This window comes from Beta vulgaris, chromosome 3 (assembly GCF_026745355.1).
Source record: "Beta vulgaris subsp. vulgaris cultivar EL10 chromosome 3, EL10.2, whole genome shotgun sequence".
NCBI classification, from domain to species: domain Eukaryota; kingdom Viridiplantae; phylum Streptophyta; class Magnoliopsida; order Caryophyllales; family Amaranthaceae; genus Beta; species Beta vulgaris.
Window position 1 is genome coordinate 25070118 of NC_079204.1, and position 14089 is coordinate 25084206.

A 14089-nucleotide genomic window follows, 5' to 3' on the forward strand; every position below is an offset into this window, starting at 1 on the left:
GCAAAAAAATAAACTTGGCTCATGATACACCTAGGTGTATGATAAAAATTCCCTCCACATACATATCTAAAATAAAAGTCGGTGTTTAAAGAAGTGGGTAAACTAATAAAAACTAGAGAAGGTAAGGATATATTCTTTTCAGACAAATTCAGTTAAGTTAAGTTCAATTTAATTTAGTTCAGTTTAATTTAATTCAGTTAATTTTCTCTCACATTTTACATTTATCTTAATTCAGTTTAATTCATTTTACTTAATTTAAATTTATACAAATTCAATTCAATTCTATTCGATGTAAAATAAGAGAGCTTTAATCCCTACATAAATTCGGGAAAGCTGGCCTACGAAACTTTGGCTGCTTTGACCCCCATAAAAGAGTTAAAAAAACAGACCACTTAACCTCCGTGGCGCGTAATTTCCGCAATGATGACAACAAAGCAAACCAAAAGTATCAACTCAAATCCACACTTATTATTACTCCTAATTCTTTACAAAAACTACTCTTTCCATTTCCTTGTTCAATTTCACCATTCAGCTCACTTTTTCATCCTCCATTCTCATTCGTCATTCCCTATAACTTGTTCAATTCTCTCTTTTTCCCCTTTCCTAAATCTTCCATAAATAAAAATGGGGATTTCATTTAGTTCAGGCAGGAGAAACCAAAATCACCACCATCATCACCACCACACTCCATACTACCTTCCCAACCCACCACCACCACCACCACCACAACCACAACCACAGCCCTACTACTACCACCAATCTTCCACACCCACTGTCCCTCAATCTTCCCCTCTTTCGCCATCGTCGTCATCGTCGTCGCAAGACAATTTTGGTTATGCATCCCAATCTCATACTCCATACCCAACCACCCATTTCCAGTACCAACACCCACCTCCAATTCAGTCCAATTATTACTACCCTGGTTGGTCTAACTCCTATAATTACCAAAATCCTATGATGGGTCAGGGTCAGGGTCAAGGAAGGTCCAATGTGGGTTATATTCAGGGTAATTATGGGAATGGGTGGCATCAGATGAGGTACCCACCTCCGCAATCGTCGATGCTGCTGCCGCCACCACCTTATGTTGAGCATCAGAGTGCTAAGGTTGTCAAGAATGATGTCAATGTTCATAAGGATACTATTAAGCTTGAACTTGATGAGGATTATTCTGATCATTATTTGGTTTCTTTTGTGTTTGATGCTCATTTTGATGGCAGGTCAGTTTCTTTTACTTTCCGTTGATTTTTATGTTGTTTTTTAGGTCTTTTTTCTGTGATTTTGAAATGTTCTTGATCCATGTATTGACTTTTATCTATGCTTGCTTCATTGTCTTTTCTTGTTGATGTTGATTGGGGATTCATTTTTAAATATTTTGTTGATTAGAAAAAATTGGCTGTTTTCTTGTGTTTAGTTAACAATGTTTAATATTTACTTAGAATTCTATTGTATCTTTGATAGTTTTGACTGGGAGGTGAATCAATTTATTTATTTTTTTATTTTTTTGCGTTTAGAAGAGAGATTAGCTGATGATCAAGTGCAATATTAGTAAATGAGGTTTATGGTTATGCTCAGGTGAATAGTTGTGAAAAGGAGTAATGTTTCGCATGAACTACTCTCGGCTTTAAGTTTTATAGTAGCATCCCCAAAGCCAATAAGTTGATTGCCCTCAATTTTGTCTTGGATATAAGAGGTATGTTTTAGGACTGTTAGTCTTCACCGGAAATTAGTGAGTTTGCTTGTTAATGTCTGGTAGAAGTTTGATAAAAAAGTTCCGAAATCCTTAGACTTCAATTCTAGGAATCCCATATACGTAACTTTTGGGAGGATTTAGATGGTCCAAAATATTCCTCAAACAGCGAAGCTATTTATGGGTGGAGCTTTAAATGGACGTGTGGGGCAAGTCGCAATGATTTTGAAAGTGTTCATAGAGGCTTTGGATATGAAAGAAGGAATGAAGGGGAAGATACCATTTTAGATTTTGCATAGTCATATTATTTGATCTTGACTAGCACATGTGATGTAAGTATGTAACGCCTTGTACTTTTGTCAAGATTTTATAGAATTCCAGGAGAAATATGGATTCTTTAAGGTTTTCTAGAAGTTTAAAGTTCTGAAAATAAACTCGAAACAAGGATATGAATTAAGGTCTTTGTATTTATGAAATATCTTAAAGCTAATGGATGGATGGACGAAATGAAGTGGTTCTTTAGGTGAATAAGTATCTTCTCAACTCTGAATTCATAAAAGAATTTGCAACTCAAAAGCTTAAGCAAAAATTTAACTCAGAGTATTAATAAGCGCATAATCTTTTTTTATTATGATAAGTAAGCCTTAAAATAGGCTTTACAAATCTAAACCTAATTAGAATGGAACCATAAAATCTAATCCTAAAAGATAATATATGAAACATATAGATAAATGCGTAAAGGCCTAATCCTACAAGAATTTACAATCCTAATTTGCTTAAAACAAGGAAAACCAATTCCAAGTATAATAGTAAAAACTTGTAAGCCAAAACTACTAACATTACTATAATTTTAAACCAACTAAAATCCTTAACGGAGTTAGAGCCTTTAGAAGATGTTAGTGTAATGAACTGATAACATAATACTAGTGTGTTATTACCAAGAGTACCCTTACCCCCTAGGCTAGTCTATTACAGTTAGCAACAACTGATTTTAAATTCAAAGAAAATCTTACACATGGTTCATTAATGAAGGGGTTAATGCAAACATTAAATCTTAATTCCGTGGCTAGCGCAACGGAGTATGTTGACGAACTTCAATTTTGGTAAGGAGAAAGAGAGTCAATGAAGGATGTAACAACAACATTGGATGAAAAGGAGTTCCCCATTAGTGAATGTTTTAACTTTTAAGTACCTTAGGTCGACTTTATAGAGAATTGGAGATACTCATCAAGATGTGACAAGGATACAACGAGGGTGGTTGTAGCGAAAGTAGCACTTGGAACTATGTACAATGGTAGTGTATCTCTCTAAGGTTGAAAGAAATTTTTGTAGGATTGCTATTAGACGAGCGTTATCATATGGATCTAAGCGTCGAGGCATTTAGGTTAGACTAGACTAGAAAGATGGGGTAACAGGAGTTAAGTACACAGTTGGGTGTTAAACTTTACTAAAGTTCCAGTTTGGTAACTCAACTTCAAAATGTTTTAATTTGGGTACTCAAACCAAACTTCTGTTACTTTTGTTGTTAACTCCAATTAAATAATAAAAAAGTCGATTTTTTACCAAATACTTCTGACAAATTACGAAATTCACCATATACCATCAATGTTTTAGATATTCACCATATACCCTTGAGTTTCTGAAAATGTTCACCAAATACCCTTTTTCTAACGGACGTTAACTTGCACTTAACTTTATTTACCATTTTGCCAATATTAACCCCTAACCCTAACCTACCCCCTTCCCTCCCCTCCCTTCCACCACAGCCCCCACCCCCACCCCCACCCCTACCCCTCCCCCTCCTCTCCACCCCACCGACGCATCCCCCACCCCTTCGAATTCTCCAGCCCCCACCCTTCCCCTTCGAATTCCCTAGCCCCCACCCCTCCCCTTCGAATTCTCCAGACCCAACCCCTCCCCTTCGAATTACCGAGCCCATACCCCTCCGTTAGGGTTAGGGGGTGGGAGGTAGGGTTAGGGTTAGGGGTGGGAGGTTGGGTTAGGGTTAGAGGTGGGGGGTAAGGTTAGGGTTAAGGTTAGTGTTTAAGATTACAATTAGGGCTTAGGCTATTAAGATTTTAGGGTTAAGGATTAATAGTGGCAATAAAGCTAACGACGACTTAACTCCCGTTAGAAAAAGGGTATATGGTGCAAAGTTTTGAAAACTCAGGGATATATGGTGAATATCTTAAAATTGAGGGTATATGGTGAATTTCATAATTTGTCGGAAATATTTGGTGAAAAAACCGTAAAAAAGTACTCTTGCACATAATTTTTTCATTTCGCTTCCTAAAAAGACTTACTATGTCTTACTCTCTCCTCCCACTCAAATCAGGTCGCCACTCCACCTCCTCCCCCCTTCCCCCTAGTTTTTCTCTCTCCTTCGCTCCTGCTTCCATTGCTCTTCCGCATTCCTCTCCTCTCCGGCAACCACAACAACATCATGATGCTGCATTTCACAAGCAACACTCAACATTTCTGAGATAAATAACCAAACATTGGAGAGAGAAATTTCCACTGAAACAAAACAAATTACAAAGAAAGTCAAACAAAAACAAGAAAAAACTTCAAATTCTTCAATGGCGAAACAATCAATGGTATCAATCTCTAACCAAGAAGAGATGTGCAACTAGGAATTCGTCACGATTTGATTCCGAAACTGATGATGAAAGCATTTACGAAATTCAAAGCGTCGATCTCCTTGAATCCATTAGTTCTCTATCCTCTTCATCAGATGAAGATGATGATGTGAAGGAAGTGTTCACAAATGATGTCAACACGCATGCCGATCTGGATCATCATCATGATCATGTGAAGTGTGCTAGGGTTCTTGATTTGGGGCAGAATCATTAGTGTTTTGGTGGTGATTTGAGCAGCAATGGTGATAGTTCTTATAAAATTGATGGGGTTTTATGGGAATTTTGATGGATAGAGTTTACATGTACATGGGCATGACAATTATAATGATGGGTATCATCAACGATGGCGAATTTTTTTTGGTGTGGAGGGGTGGAGTGGTGGGTGGGTGGGTGGGGGGTGGATTTGGTGTTTATGGGGGAAGGAGAGAGAAAGAGATATTAAATCTTTTTGAAGAAGAGAAATGAAATTTTTTGTGCAAAAGTATTGTTTTTTATTTAATTGGAGTTAACCACAAAAGTAACAAAAGTTTGGGTTGAGTACCCAAACTGAAATATTTTGAAGTTCACCCAAACCAAAACTTTTAGCAAGTTTAATACCTAGTTGTGTACTTAACTTAGGTAGCAGAGATGTGCATGTTAGAGATAACTTGTGAAGAGATAGAATTTGCAAATGCTCAGGAGAGAGTTTGAGTTGCATATCTACTATGACCATGTATACTATGTTGATAGGTAGTAAATGATGATGAAAATCAATGCAGAAAGATATCATATTGGTGGTAGACATATTAGCACAGACATTTCATCCAAAATTACACATGAATTGCTCACTATATTTTTACTTAATAACCTTTTATAAGTGAGCCTTATTACTACACTACAAAGTAAGCCAATAGGCTGATGCTACATCGTACATATGTCTGTTGAATGGTCTGGGCGGTGGGCCCTCTAGCTTTGCATAGCCATTGAGGATGATCATGTCTGTTTCAGGCTTATAAAATTTTCTGTCAAAACGTATATCTTCATGGTTCCTGGTGTAGGCCCTCTAGCTCTACATAGCCATTGGAAATGAAGCATTGTTGTTTATTTAATGATACCTTCTCAATTCTGTTCCAATATACTTCCTCCGTTTTCTTTTAGTTGTATCATATTGACATTTGACACTATTCACTAACTTTATTTTGACCCCCTTGTATTATTTATACATAAGGAAAAATATAGTCATATGGGGTTGTTATTAGATTCGTCTTGACATTTATTTTCAAGACATCAACTTTTCTCTTTATTTATACATGATCAGAGATATTAAAGTTTAAAGTTGTATGTTGGCAAACATGCAAATTACTTTGGTAGAACTAAAGAAAGCGGAAAAGTATGTATCTTGAGTCTTTGTTGGTCGATGACGCCTATGCTAAATTAACAGTTTTCTCATTGATTATGTTTGGCATTTTGGGTCTTAGATTTTCTGTGCTATCTTGGACGACAATGTTGGACTCCACAGCGGGGAGTGAAGGACTTGACAAATGAATTTTTCAGACATTTATTTTTGGAATAGTTCAGGATTGACAAGGATAAAATTCTAATTTCAGACCTGGTTTTGTCTGGCTCTGAGATTAAACAAACGCTGTGTTTTTTTTTGTCTATGTTGTGCTTAAAATTGTAGAGACCTGTTTGTGATACCAGTATAAACTGGTAGTTGCTTATTTCCATTCCGTTTTGGAACAATAGACAGTCTCAGGGACATAGTGCAGTATATTTTTCTGAACTTACTTAATGCATATAATTGCTTACACACGAGTCAGGTAGTTGATTATTTCCATTCCCTTATGATACAATGAACTTTGCTTCTGTGACTCAGTGCATATATCTATATATATAATTGAAAATTTTTCTATTTGTATTTATTAAAGACAAAACAAGTTGGGTGCTTTATACAACCTTAGTGTTTCTTGTTATTGAAATTCTCTCTATAGCTCATGGATTTGGCCGTATCGATATGAGCTAAATTGTAGGGTTTGCTTACATCTTTTTGACAGTATAACGATCTATTACTTTGCAATGGAGGAAAAAGAGACCTGTACATTTACTCCAGTATATCCTGAAGCAAGCAGTTCAGTAAAAGTCCCTTTTCAGAAAGGGGTAGGGCAGAGATTTCGCCAGCCTACTGGCACCGGTGTGGACTTAGGGTTCTTTGATCTGGAAAGTTTGGGGAAGCCATCAGATGATGATGTCTTTCCACTTGTCATATATGCTGAAGTATGTTCCTCATCACAGGAAGCAGATGATGTGACAGGAAAATCTTCGACAGAGGATTTTCCCAGGGTACAGGTTACTCAAGCTATTATTGAGAAAAAGAACGAATATTCCTTCCAAGTTAAAGCAATTAAGCAGATTTTGTGGATCGATGGTGTACGTTATGAACTACGTGATTTATATGGAATCGGAAATTCATCTTCTGAAGGATTCAATGATGATGAGCCAGGGAAAGAGTGTGTAATTTGCATGACTGAGGCCAAGAATACAGCTGTAATCCCTTGCCGGCACTTGGTAAGAATTTTTCAACCATGTTTGACTATTTACATGACATCATGTTTATGGTCTGGTTGTGGTTTATGCTTTCTGTTTCCAGTATTTATTTACAGAACTAGGATATAGACCCATGCAATGCATTGGACACGTTGCATAAAATTTATTAGAAGTATGAGGTCGAGTTGAAAGTCAAAGTTTTGTGTAGTGTGATCTTGGGATAAAATTAGTTGTTGATGTGAAGGGAGGTGACTAGTCCCTTTGGATTGAAGTTGTGTTGCTAGACAAACAATCCTATAGTAAATCATCAAAACCATATTATCTCGTGATCCACTATATATCAAAAATCATGTTCCTTGAACATCATTCATCAATAATATTAATTCGAGCAAAAAGTATTAATTGTATGAAAATGTATAATTGGAGGTATTCCCACAAGCATTGTGTGACTTTGATGAAACTAAATTAAAGGAGTCATTGACAATACATCTTTTCTCTCCAACAACCTTCTTGAGTCATTGACAATACATCTTTTATGTGCAACAATCTTCTTATCTTACTCTACATTTCTTAGATCTTGTAATCCCTTTATATCTTCTCTCACATCATTTTCTTTTCCTCGTTGGAATCGTTGAAAAATATGAAAATTCCTTAGTGAACAAAATCAAAAGAGAGAGGGATCCTTGGACAAACAATCTAAGTTCATTTCGTCCACGAAAATGCTTCTATTATGCTGTAATATCATAAAAAAAATCAATGACTAATTAGAATTTAGAGATGTAAACTATAAATGTAGAAACCCATCAGTTCGTGTATTTCTTGAGTTTCACAAAGTGATAGTTTGGAACCCCAAAAGTCTCAAGTGTCTTTTTAAGTTTCCAATGGATTAAATGCTTTGATGGATAGAGATAGACAGGATTTTTTTTTTACTAAAAGTGAAATTAATAGGAGATTGCATGAGAGAGGGACATTTGTCATCTAGGATAGTTGTAACGTTTATAAGAAGTGTTCAATAGGATTATGGCAACCCCCAAACCCCACCTTGTAAGGTTTTCCTCTCATATGTAATGTATACTATAATAATAGGAACAACGATAATGATTTTTTGATAATAATGACCTCATATTTTACCCACTTTGCGAATATTACCTTATACCTTTTTTTTTGTATTTTAATTTTTACCACCTTAAGTTTACGAACTTCTCGAATTTCACCACCACTAACACTTTCCATCCAATTTCCGTTTCCTGCCTTTTCTTCCTCTTGATCTCTTCTCCATAGGTCCAAGTAATCTTTTAAATTTCACTGTAGATTGAAGTACAAAGTCGATATATAAATCTGTCTTCTCCTATCTGTAAATTTAGATGGAAGATTTTGACAAGTGAGAGAGATTTGATATATAGGCAAAGTTTGAGGAGTAATGGAAGAATCATGGAGTTATAATTTTATAATGTGGAATTGAGGGAAATAGTAGGTGGGGCCACATTGAATGGAAAAATAGATGGAAAACGTTAAGTGATGGTGAAATATAAGGACTTAGTAAAGTTAAGGTGGTAAGAAAAAGAATGAGAAGTATAAGGTGGTTATTCTCAAAGTGGGTAAAACATAAAGTCGTTATTATCAAAAGAATCCTAAAATCAACAAATTCCTCCATTTTGCCATGTTAGCCATTGATAGTTTGAGAGCTGAATATCTAGGTTGAACTTTGAGAGCTGAATATTTTCAAAATATTAGTAACCAGTTAAGTATTAATAGAACATATTATTATATACAATTATTTATTAACCACTCCATTTAAGACAAGTTCACTCCTATTAGATTGAAAGAATAGTTCTTGAACCTAAATAATGAAAATGAAGTTAGAAACCTATAAATGTCAATTTTCGGGAAAAAGTCATGCTGTGTTGGTCACGATCCATTCCAGTCATCTACTACAAGTCGCTTCCTCTATAATGCGACCATTTCCCTTGAATGCGTCTGCACCCATGACTTTCTTTCTTTGATAGTAATAATAATATTAATATCAATATGAGTAACAACAATATTAATAATTACGGGGGAAAAAGAAGGAAAGGGTACTAAGGATTAAACAAATACCACTAGTTATAGGCATCTAGAGTGAAGTAGTGTATTCAAGGAGGATGAAAAGAGCAAGAGGAGTACATGGTTACTTTATTTCGTAGTATCAATTAGGCTGCAAACGCAGTATGGGGTACATATATGCACCTTAGGGAATTCAGTTTATTGGAGAGCATTTGCTAAATTGATGGCATTTCTGTGTACTACCCCAGAAGAAGGTGAAATTCGTTAGAAGTAATTTGTTGTGCACAACACATGCATTCCCTAAATTGAAGTACAGTTACTGGATGTTTATGTGTGCTACTGTCTGATTTGTCGAAGCAAAAATCTAAGACGTGGGGAATGGGAAATATATATAAGTGTTTGTGTGTTTCTGTACATCCATACATACTCACTCATATAAGTGTGTGTCAGTTTGTATCATATGTTTGTGTGTGAAATTTCTTGAATATCATGACTGGACTTTTTCAAATTTTACGTAGTTATTCAACTCAGGAGCCTGTAAGTCTTGTCTCCAAATTTATAACTTCTCACCAATACCTGCTCTAAATTATCTACCATGACAGTATCTTCTACAAACAGTATACACCATGACATTTCATCTCTCATATTAAACGGTTATTGACAAGTATTTTTTAACCATTCTCGAAAGAGGAAGAACTTGTTACAAATGCTTGATGAAATTCAATTATGTCGGGGAAGCCCTCTAGCACTTTTCCACTTTTTCTAGGATTTTAATGGCATCCCCTGTACATATTTTTGATTATGTCCATGTATTTGCGAGATGAGCTTTTCTTTGTTTATCCCATCATAGTACGTCCTTTGCTACTTTGTCAAAATCCTTCTCAATTTGAATAATATTCATGTGGTAGCAGCTAGTTCTTTTTCTTTGCACAGTAGAGCTCCATCATGAGTTGCCGCCGGCATGAATCTAACCTGGTTCATCGCACCTTCACCTATTATCTCTGAACATGCTTAATCACCTTTTGCTAACTTTACTCGGACTCTTCATTTCACCTCGTACCCGTGTCGGATTCTCGACACTCGAACATTGGTGGGATGCTTGGACGCTTCATTTTGGTCCAAAATCATGAGAAAATTTCACAAAATATCCGAGTCGAACACTTGGACACGTACCACATGTCGAACAACGAGTATGCGAGTCTGAGTAACATGGCTTTTATATTATCTTTATGGTATGACTCATTAGTTCTAGTCTTTAGTATTTTTCATCCTTGATTCTTTATGGTATGACTGAAGTGCTCTTTCTCGACCTCTGATGCTTGCTGCTTCTCCACAACTTGTAGAAGAGGTTTCATAATTTGTATGACTTTATGCTCTTGAGCTCCATTTTTGCTCTTTGAATTGTTTGCTTATAATCTGTAATATGTGACTCCAATTCTTCCTTTTTACCTCCATAACTTCTGTTAAATCTTCGACACTTTGATATAGACAATTTATTTCATTTTGTACCAAAGACATGGTGATTTTGTTCACAAAGTAGCACTTGGATAGGGAGATTTTGTTCATAAAGTCTGAGTAGCATATATTTTATTAACCTTTTTATCTCGGAGAACTACTGAGCTCCATTGGAGAGATTCTTGAAGCACTCTTTCAATCTACTCTTAACCTCTTTTAACTTTTTGCGGATACATTAGAAAATTGTGTTATGTGTCTAAATTGTTCTCCTTAACTGCTGAGTTCCCATTCTCCCTTCTCTTTTTTTCCCCCGGAATCTTGGTTGACATTATTGGTTTAATATTTGTTTTCTTAGTTTGACCACATTCTTTTACTAGTATATACTTCCTCTTTTTTTAAAGGTTGCAAATTTTTGACTTTTGCACTATTTATATATCACTTTTGACTGAATATTTTGACTAATATACAATAAAATCAATTATGTAAGATGATGTTGGATTTGTCTTAATGTATGCCTAGAAAATATCAACGTTTTATAATTTATACTAATAGATATTTCAGTATATTGAAGAGTCAGTTTGCATTCTAATCCAAAACAGAGTTACCCATCACCGATTGGTAAGCATGTAATTCAAAATGTTGTAACCTTTAAAAAACCGAGGAAGTGTAATTATGTGAAATGTTGTTGGATTTGATGATAGTGAATTATTAAATTTTTTATAATAATTATTAGTAGATAATTAAAGATAACACCTGTTAAAACTGTGCTTTTCAAGTGTGAAAATTGATGTGTTGCAAGTATTTTGAAATAGGGAAGTATTACATTAAGGCCTTATTTAGGCGGAGTATTTACAAGCTTAAACAATTATTCAGTAAATTAAAAGTTCCCAAAATGCAGTCGAAGTTACAACAGGAAAAATGGAGTAGCTATCAGAATATAAATGGTGCATCTTTGACACCTAAAGTACTCCAAAATGGAAGATTGGTCAGCGGAGTCAGTGAGTCACAGCTACCTAGATTTACTCTGAAGTATACTAACCGCTTAGAGCTTACTCATGCTACTGGCATTTTGTAACATTGTTAAGATATTTTCTGTTTTAATTCATGCATGCCTAGTTTTCCTTCTATTGTGTTAATCTCATAAAAACTCTTCTGTCAAGGGAGACATCAACATTCCTATCTAGACATGAGACAGTGAATTCATAAGGAACCCTTTGAACCTTCTCAAAAGTTCAAATTTTCCCTCTATGTTTACGTTACGTTCAGCGAAGTTGACTTAACATCAACATAGGCTGTTGTTGTCTTTGAAGTGTTGCAGAAAATATGTTCAAACACAAAATTTTGCTCAGTACCGTCGTCCACTAGCATACTGAAGTATTTCAGCAGCTTAGGCCTACTTTATATATATAAAAAAAAAGAATTATAGTCAAATGTCTGTTTGTTTCCTATGGATATTATGGTTGGTAGATATTATCTTTCAGTCTGCATTCTAATCCAAAATATGATAAATCTAATAGCTTTGAAACTTATATGGGTGGGTGGGTTGAGAATAGCCTGAAATCGTGACTGGCTGATTGTTTTCAATAATGTGACATTGGCAATTTGGCATAGTTACATCATTAAGAATAGTGTAAGCTCAGCACAATTATTGGAGATTTGAATGCGAATGATGCATGGTAGGACCGTGGGTGCCACTCTTTCAAACTTATATGTCATCCAAAAGACACGACATGCATCTTACAGCTTGCTAAAGTTGGTCATAAATCTTTCTCATGCTGTACGTCTTTGTTGTCTTCTGACTAATGTCAGCTCCTCCTGTTTTCAGTGTATGTGCAGCGATTGTGCCAAAGAGTTGAGGCTTCAGTCCAATAAGTGTCCAATCTGCCGTCAACCAATTAGTGAGCTTATTGAAATCAAGATAAACAATACTACAACAGCCCAATGATCTCCGAGAGTTGTTTTCCTCAATCATGAATTTGATTATATATGATGAAGCAAATGTAATTTGTATCTTTGTAATATAAATATATAGTTGTATGCAACAGCGTGGCGATCAGATTCATAAGTTCATTCTTTTACGTTTTAGTCCATATTTTCTACTGCTATTAATTTCTCTCAGCATGATTCTTCTTTAGAGGTGAAAATATTGTCTACTTTTGTAAGTCTGCCTCTGTATCTATATGTTACTAGTTTTCATTTTGAGGTGTATGTGTTCCAGTAATGAAGGAGGTGGCTGTCTTCAAGGTAAGTCTGTCAAGAGTGGAGTGGGCGACTGCTAAGGAATAGCTTCGAAGGATGTGGGGAAACCTCCCCCGGTGATAAGTTAGAGATATGTCCGTGAATGATTTAGAGAGAGAATATGTGTGTTCAGAATGTATATGTAGAATAGTATCCAATGGCTATTAATAATAGTATTGTAGCTCTAACAGGATGTCTAATACTTCTTTATGTATATGGCTGTGATGAGCTTGACTTAGGGAAAGATTTTCATGTCAATCGTCGTATAATAGTCGAGTCTTGGTATTATACTGCCAGACGTAGAGTATATTGTCAGCTAGCATCTTGGGTACTACCAACATAACTAGTTGACACGAGTAAATGTGGCTTATTGGGTATCGTGTGCAAAAAGATCTGATCCGAATGATTTGATCCAATTGTCCCTCGATTTGATCTGAAAATTTGGATATCTGATTTGTTTTTTGATTTTCAGATATTTCGGATCGAATATTCGAAAAAAATCAAATTTTCACATCGGATACGGATTGGATTTTTTAGGTTTCATATAATTCGAAAATCAGGTTTTATATTTTCTTTTTTCTAATGGAATATCATAATCGACTTTAGTATACGAAACCCTAAATCTAATTGTTAGTTTTCTCAATTTCTCACGTCTTTCTCTTCACTTTTTCACACTCTTCTCTCACTGTCTTCAATTAAGTATGCTTATGTTGCTCTTCTCTTCATATACATCGTTCACGCTTCATGACTACTCTAAATTGCAAGTTGACTGAACTTCTCTTCAATCCTTAATAGTACATACAATAGTGAGTCGCAGATTGGCTATCTGTTCGCGACTCAAAGTTGCGACCCTGAAACTATGTATTTTTGGGAATTTCGTAAAATATATTAGAGTTACAGATCACGCTTACGGGTATGAACCTATGTTCTTGCGGATTGGTTTTCGGATTTTTGTATATTTGGATCATATATCGGATCCGATCCGAAAATTTTGGATATCCTAAATTTTTGAATCATATTCGGATCCCTTTTCTTTGCGATTCAAAATTTTGCATTCGATCTCACACCCCTAATGTTGGGTGAGTTTCCGTGTTCTACCACATGTCGTCTTGGTCGGTTTCTGAATTCAAAAAAGTGTAATCATTGCTTTTCTAGAAGTCCCGCCCATATTCTTTACTAGGGTTGGGCGTGCGCATGAAACCCGACGGAGATCTAGATGAGGAGTGGAAGGGACCTTTTATCTCATTTGTCCATTTATTGGCTTATATAGGACAAAACTGCTCTTTTTTCATTTTTATTTTCTTCACTAGTGGAAAAAACCCCACCTGATGCGGTCAAAACTAGCCTTTCAGATTAGGGATGGCAAATGGGCGGGGCGGATGCGGATACCCCTAAATCCACACCCACCTCCACCTAAATTTTCCATACCCATCACCTACCCACCAACCATGGCGGGTACAAGTTTCCATATCCACCTCCGCCCACGCGGGTATAAGGTTATACC

General features: G+C 35.8%; 1 protein-coding gene across 1 annotated transcript; it reads left to right on the forward strand.

The window, feature by feature from the left end:
• The first annotated feature begins 420 nt into the window (after positions 1-420).
• LOC104906791 (probable E3 ubiquitin-protein ligase LUL4) lies at positions 421-12456 on the forward strand. Its single transcript, XM_010695604.4, has 3 exons — positions 421-1217; positions 6360-6870; positions 12173-12456. Exons 1-3 carry the CDS (start codon positions 625-627, stop codon positions 12290-12292), a joined length of 1224 nt encoding a protein of 407 aa, XP_010693906.1. The 5' UTR covers positions 421-624; the 3' UTR covers positions 12293-12456.
• The last annotated feature ends 1633 nt before the right edge of the window (positions 12457-14089 follow it).

Excerpts from the sequence above, each read along its gene's own strand:
- LOC104906791 (XM_010695604.4), top strand. The coding sequence starts at position 625 with ATGGGGATTTCATTTAGTTCAGGCAGGAGAAACCAAAATCACCACCAT. Across the intron at positions 1,218-6,359 it reads GATGCTCATTTTGATGGCAG|TATAACGATCTATTACTTTG; the intron begins GTCAGTTTCTTT and ends TCTTTTTGACAG. Across the intron at positions 6,871-12,172 it reads TAATCCCTTGCCGGCACTTG|TGTATGTGCAGCGATTGTGC; the intron begins GTAAGAATTTTT and ends TCCTGTTTTCAG.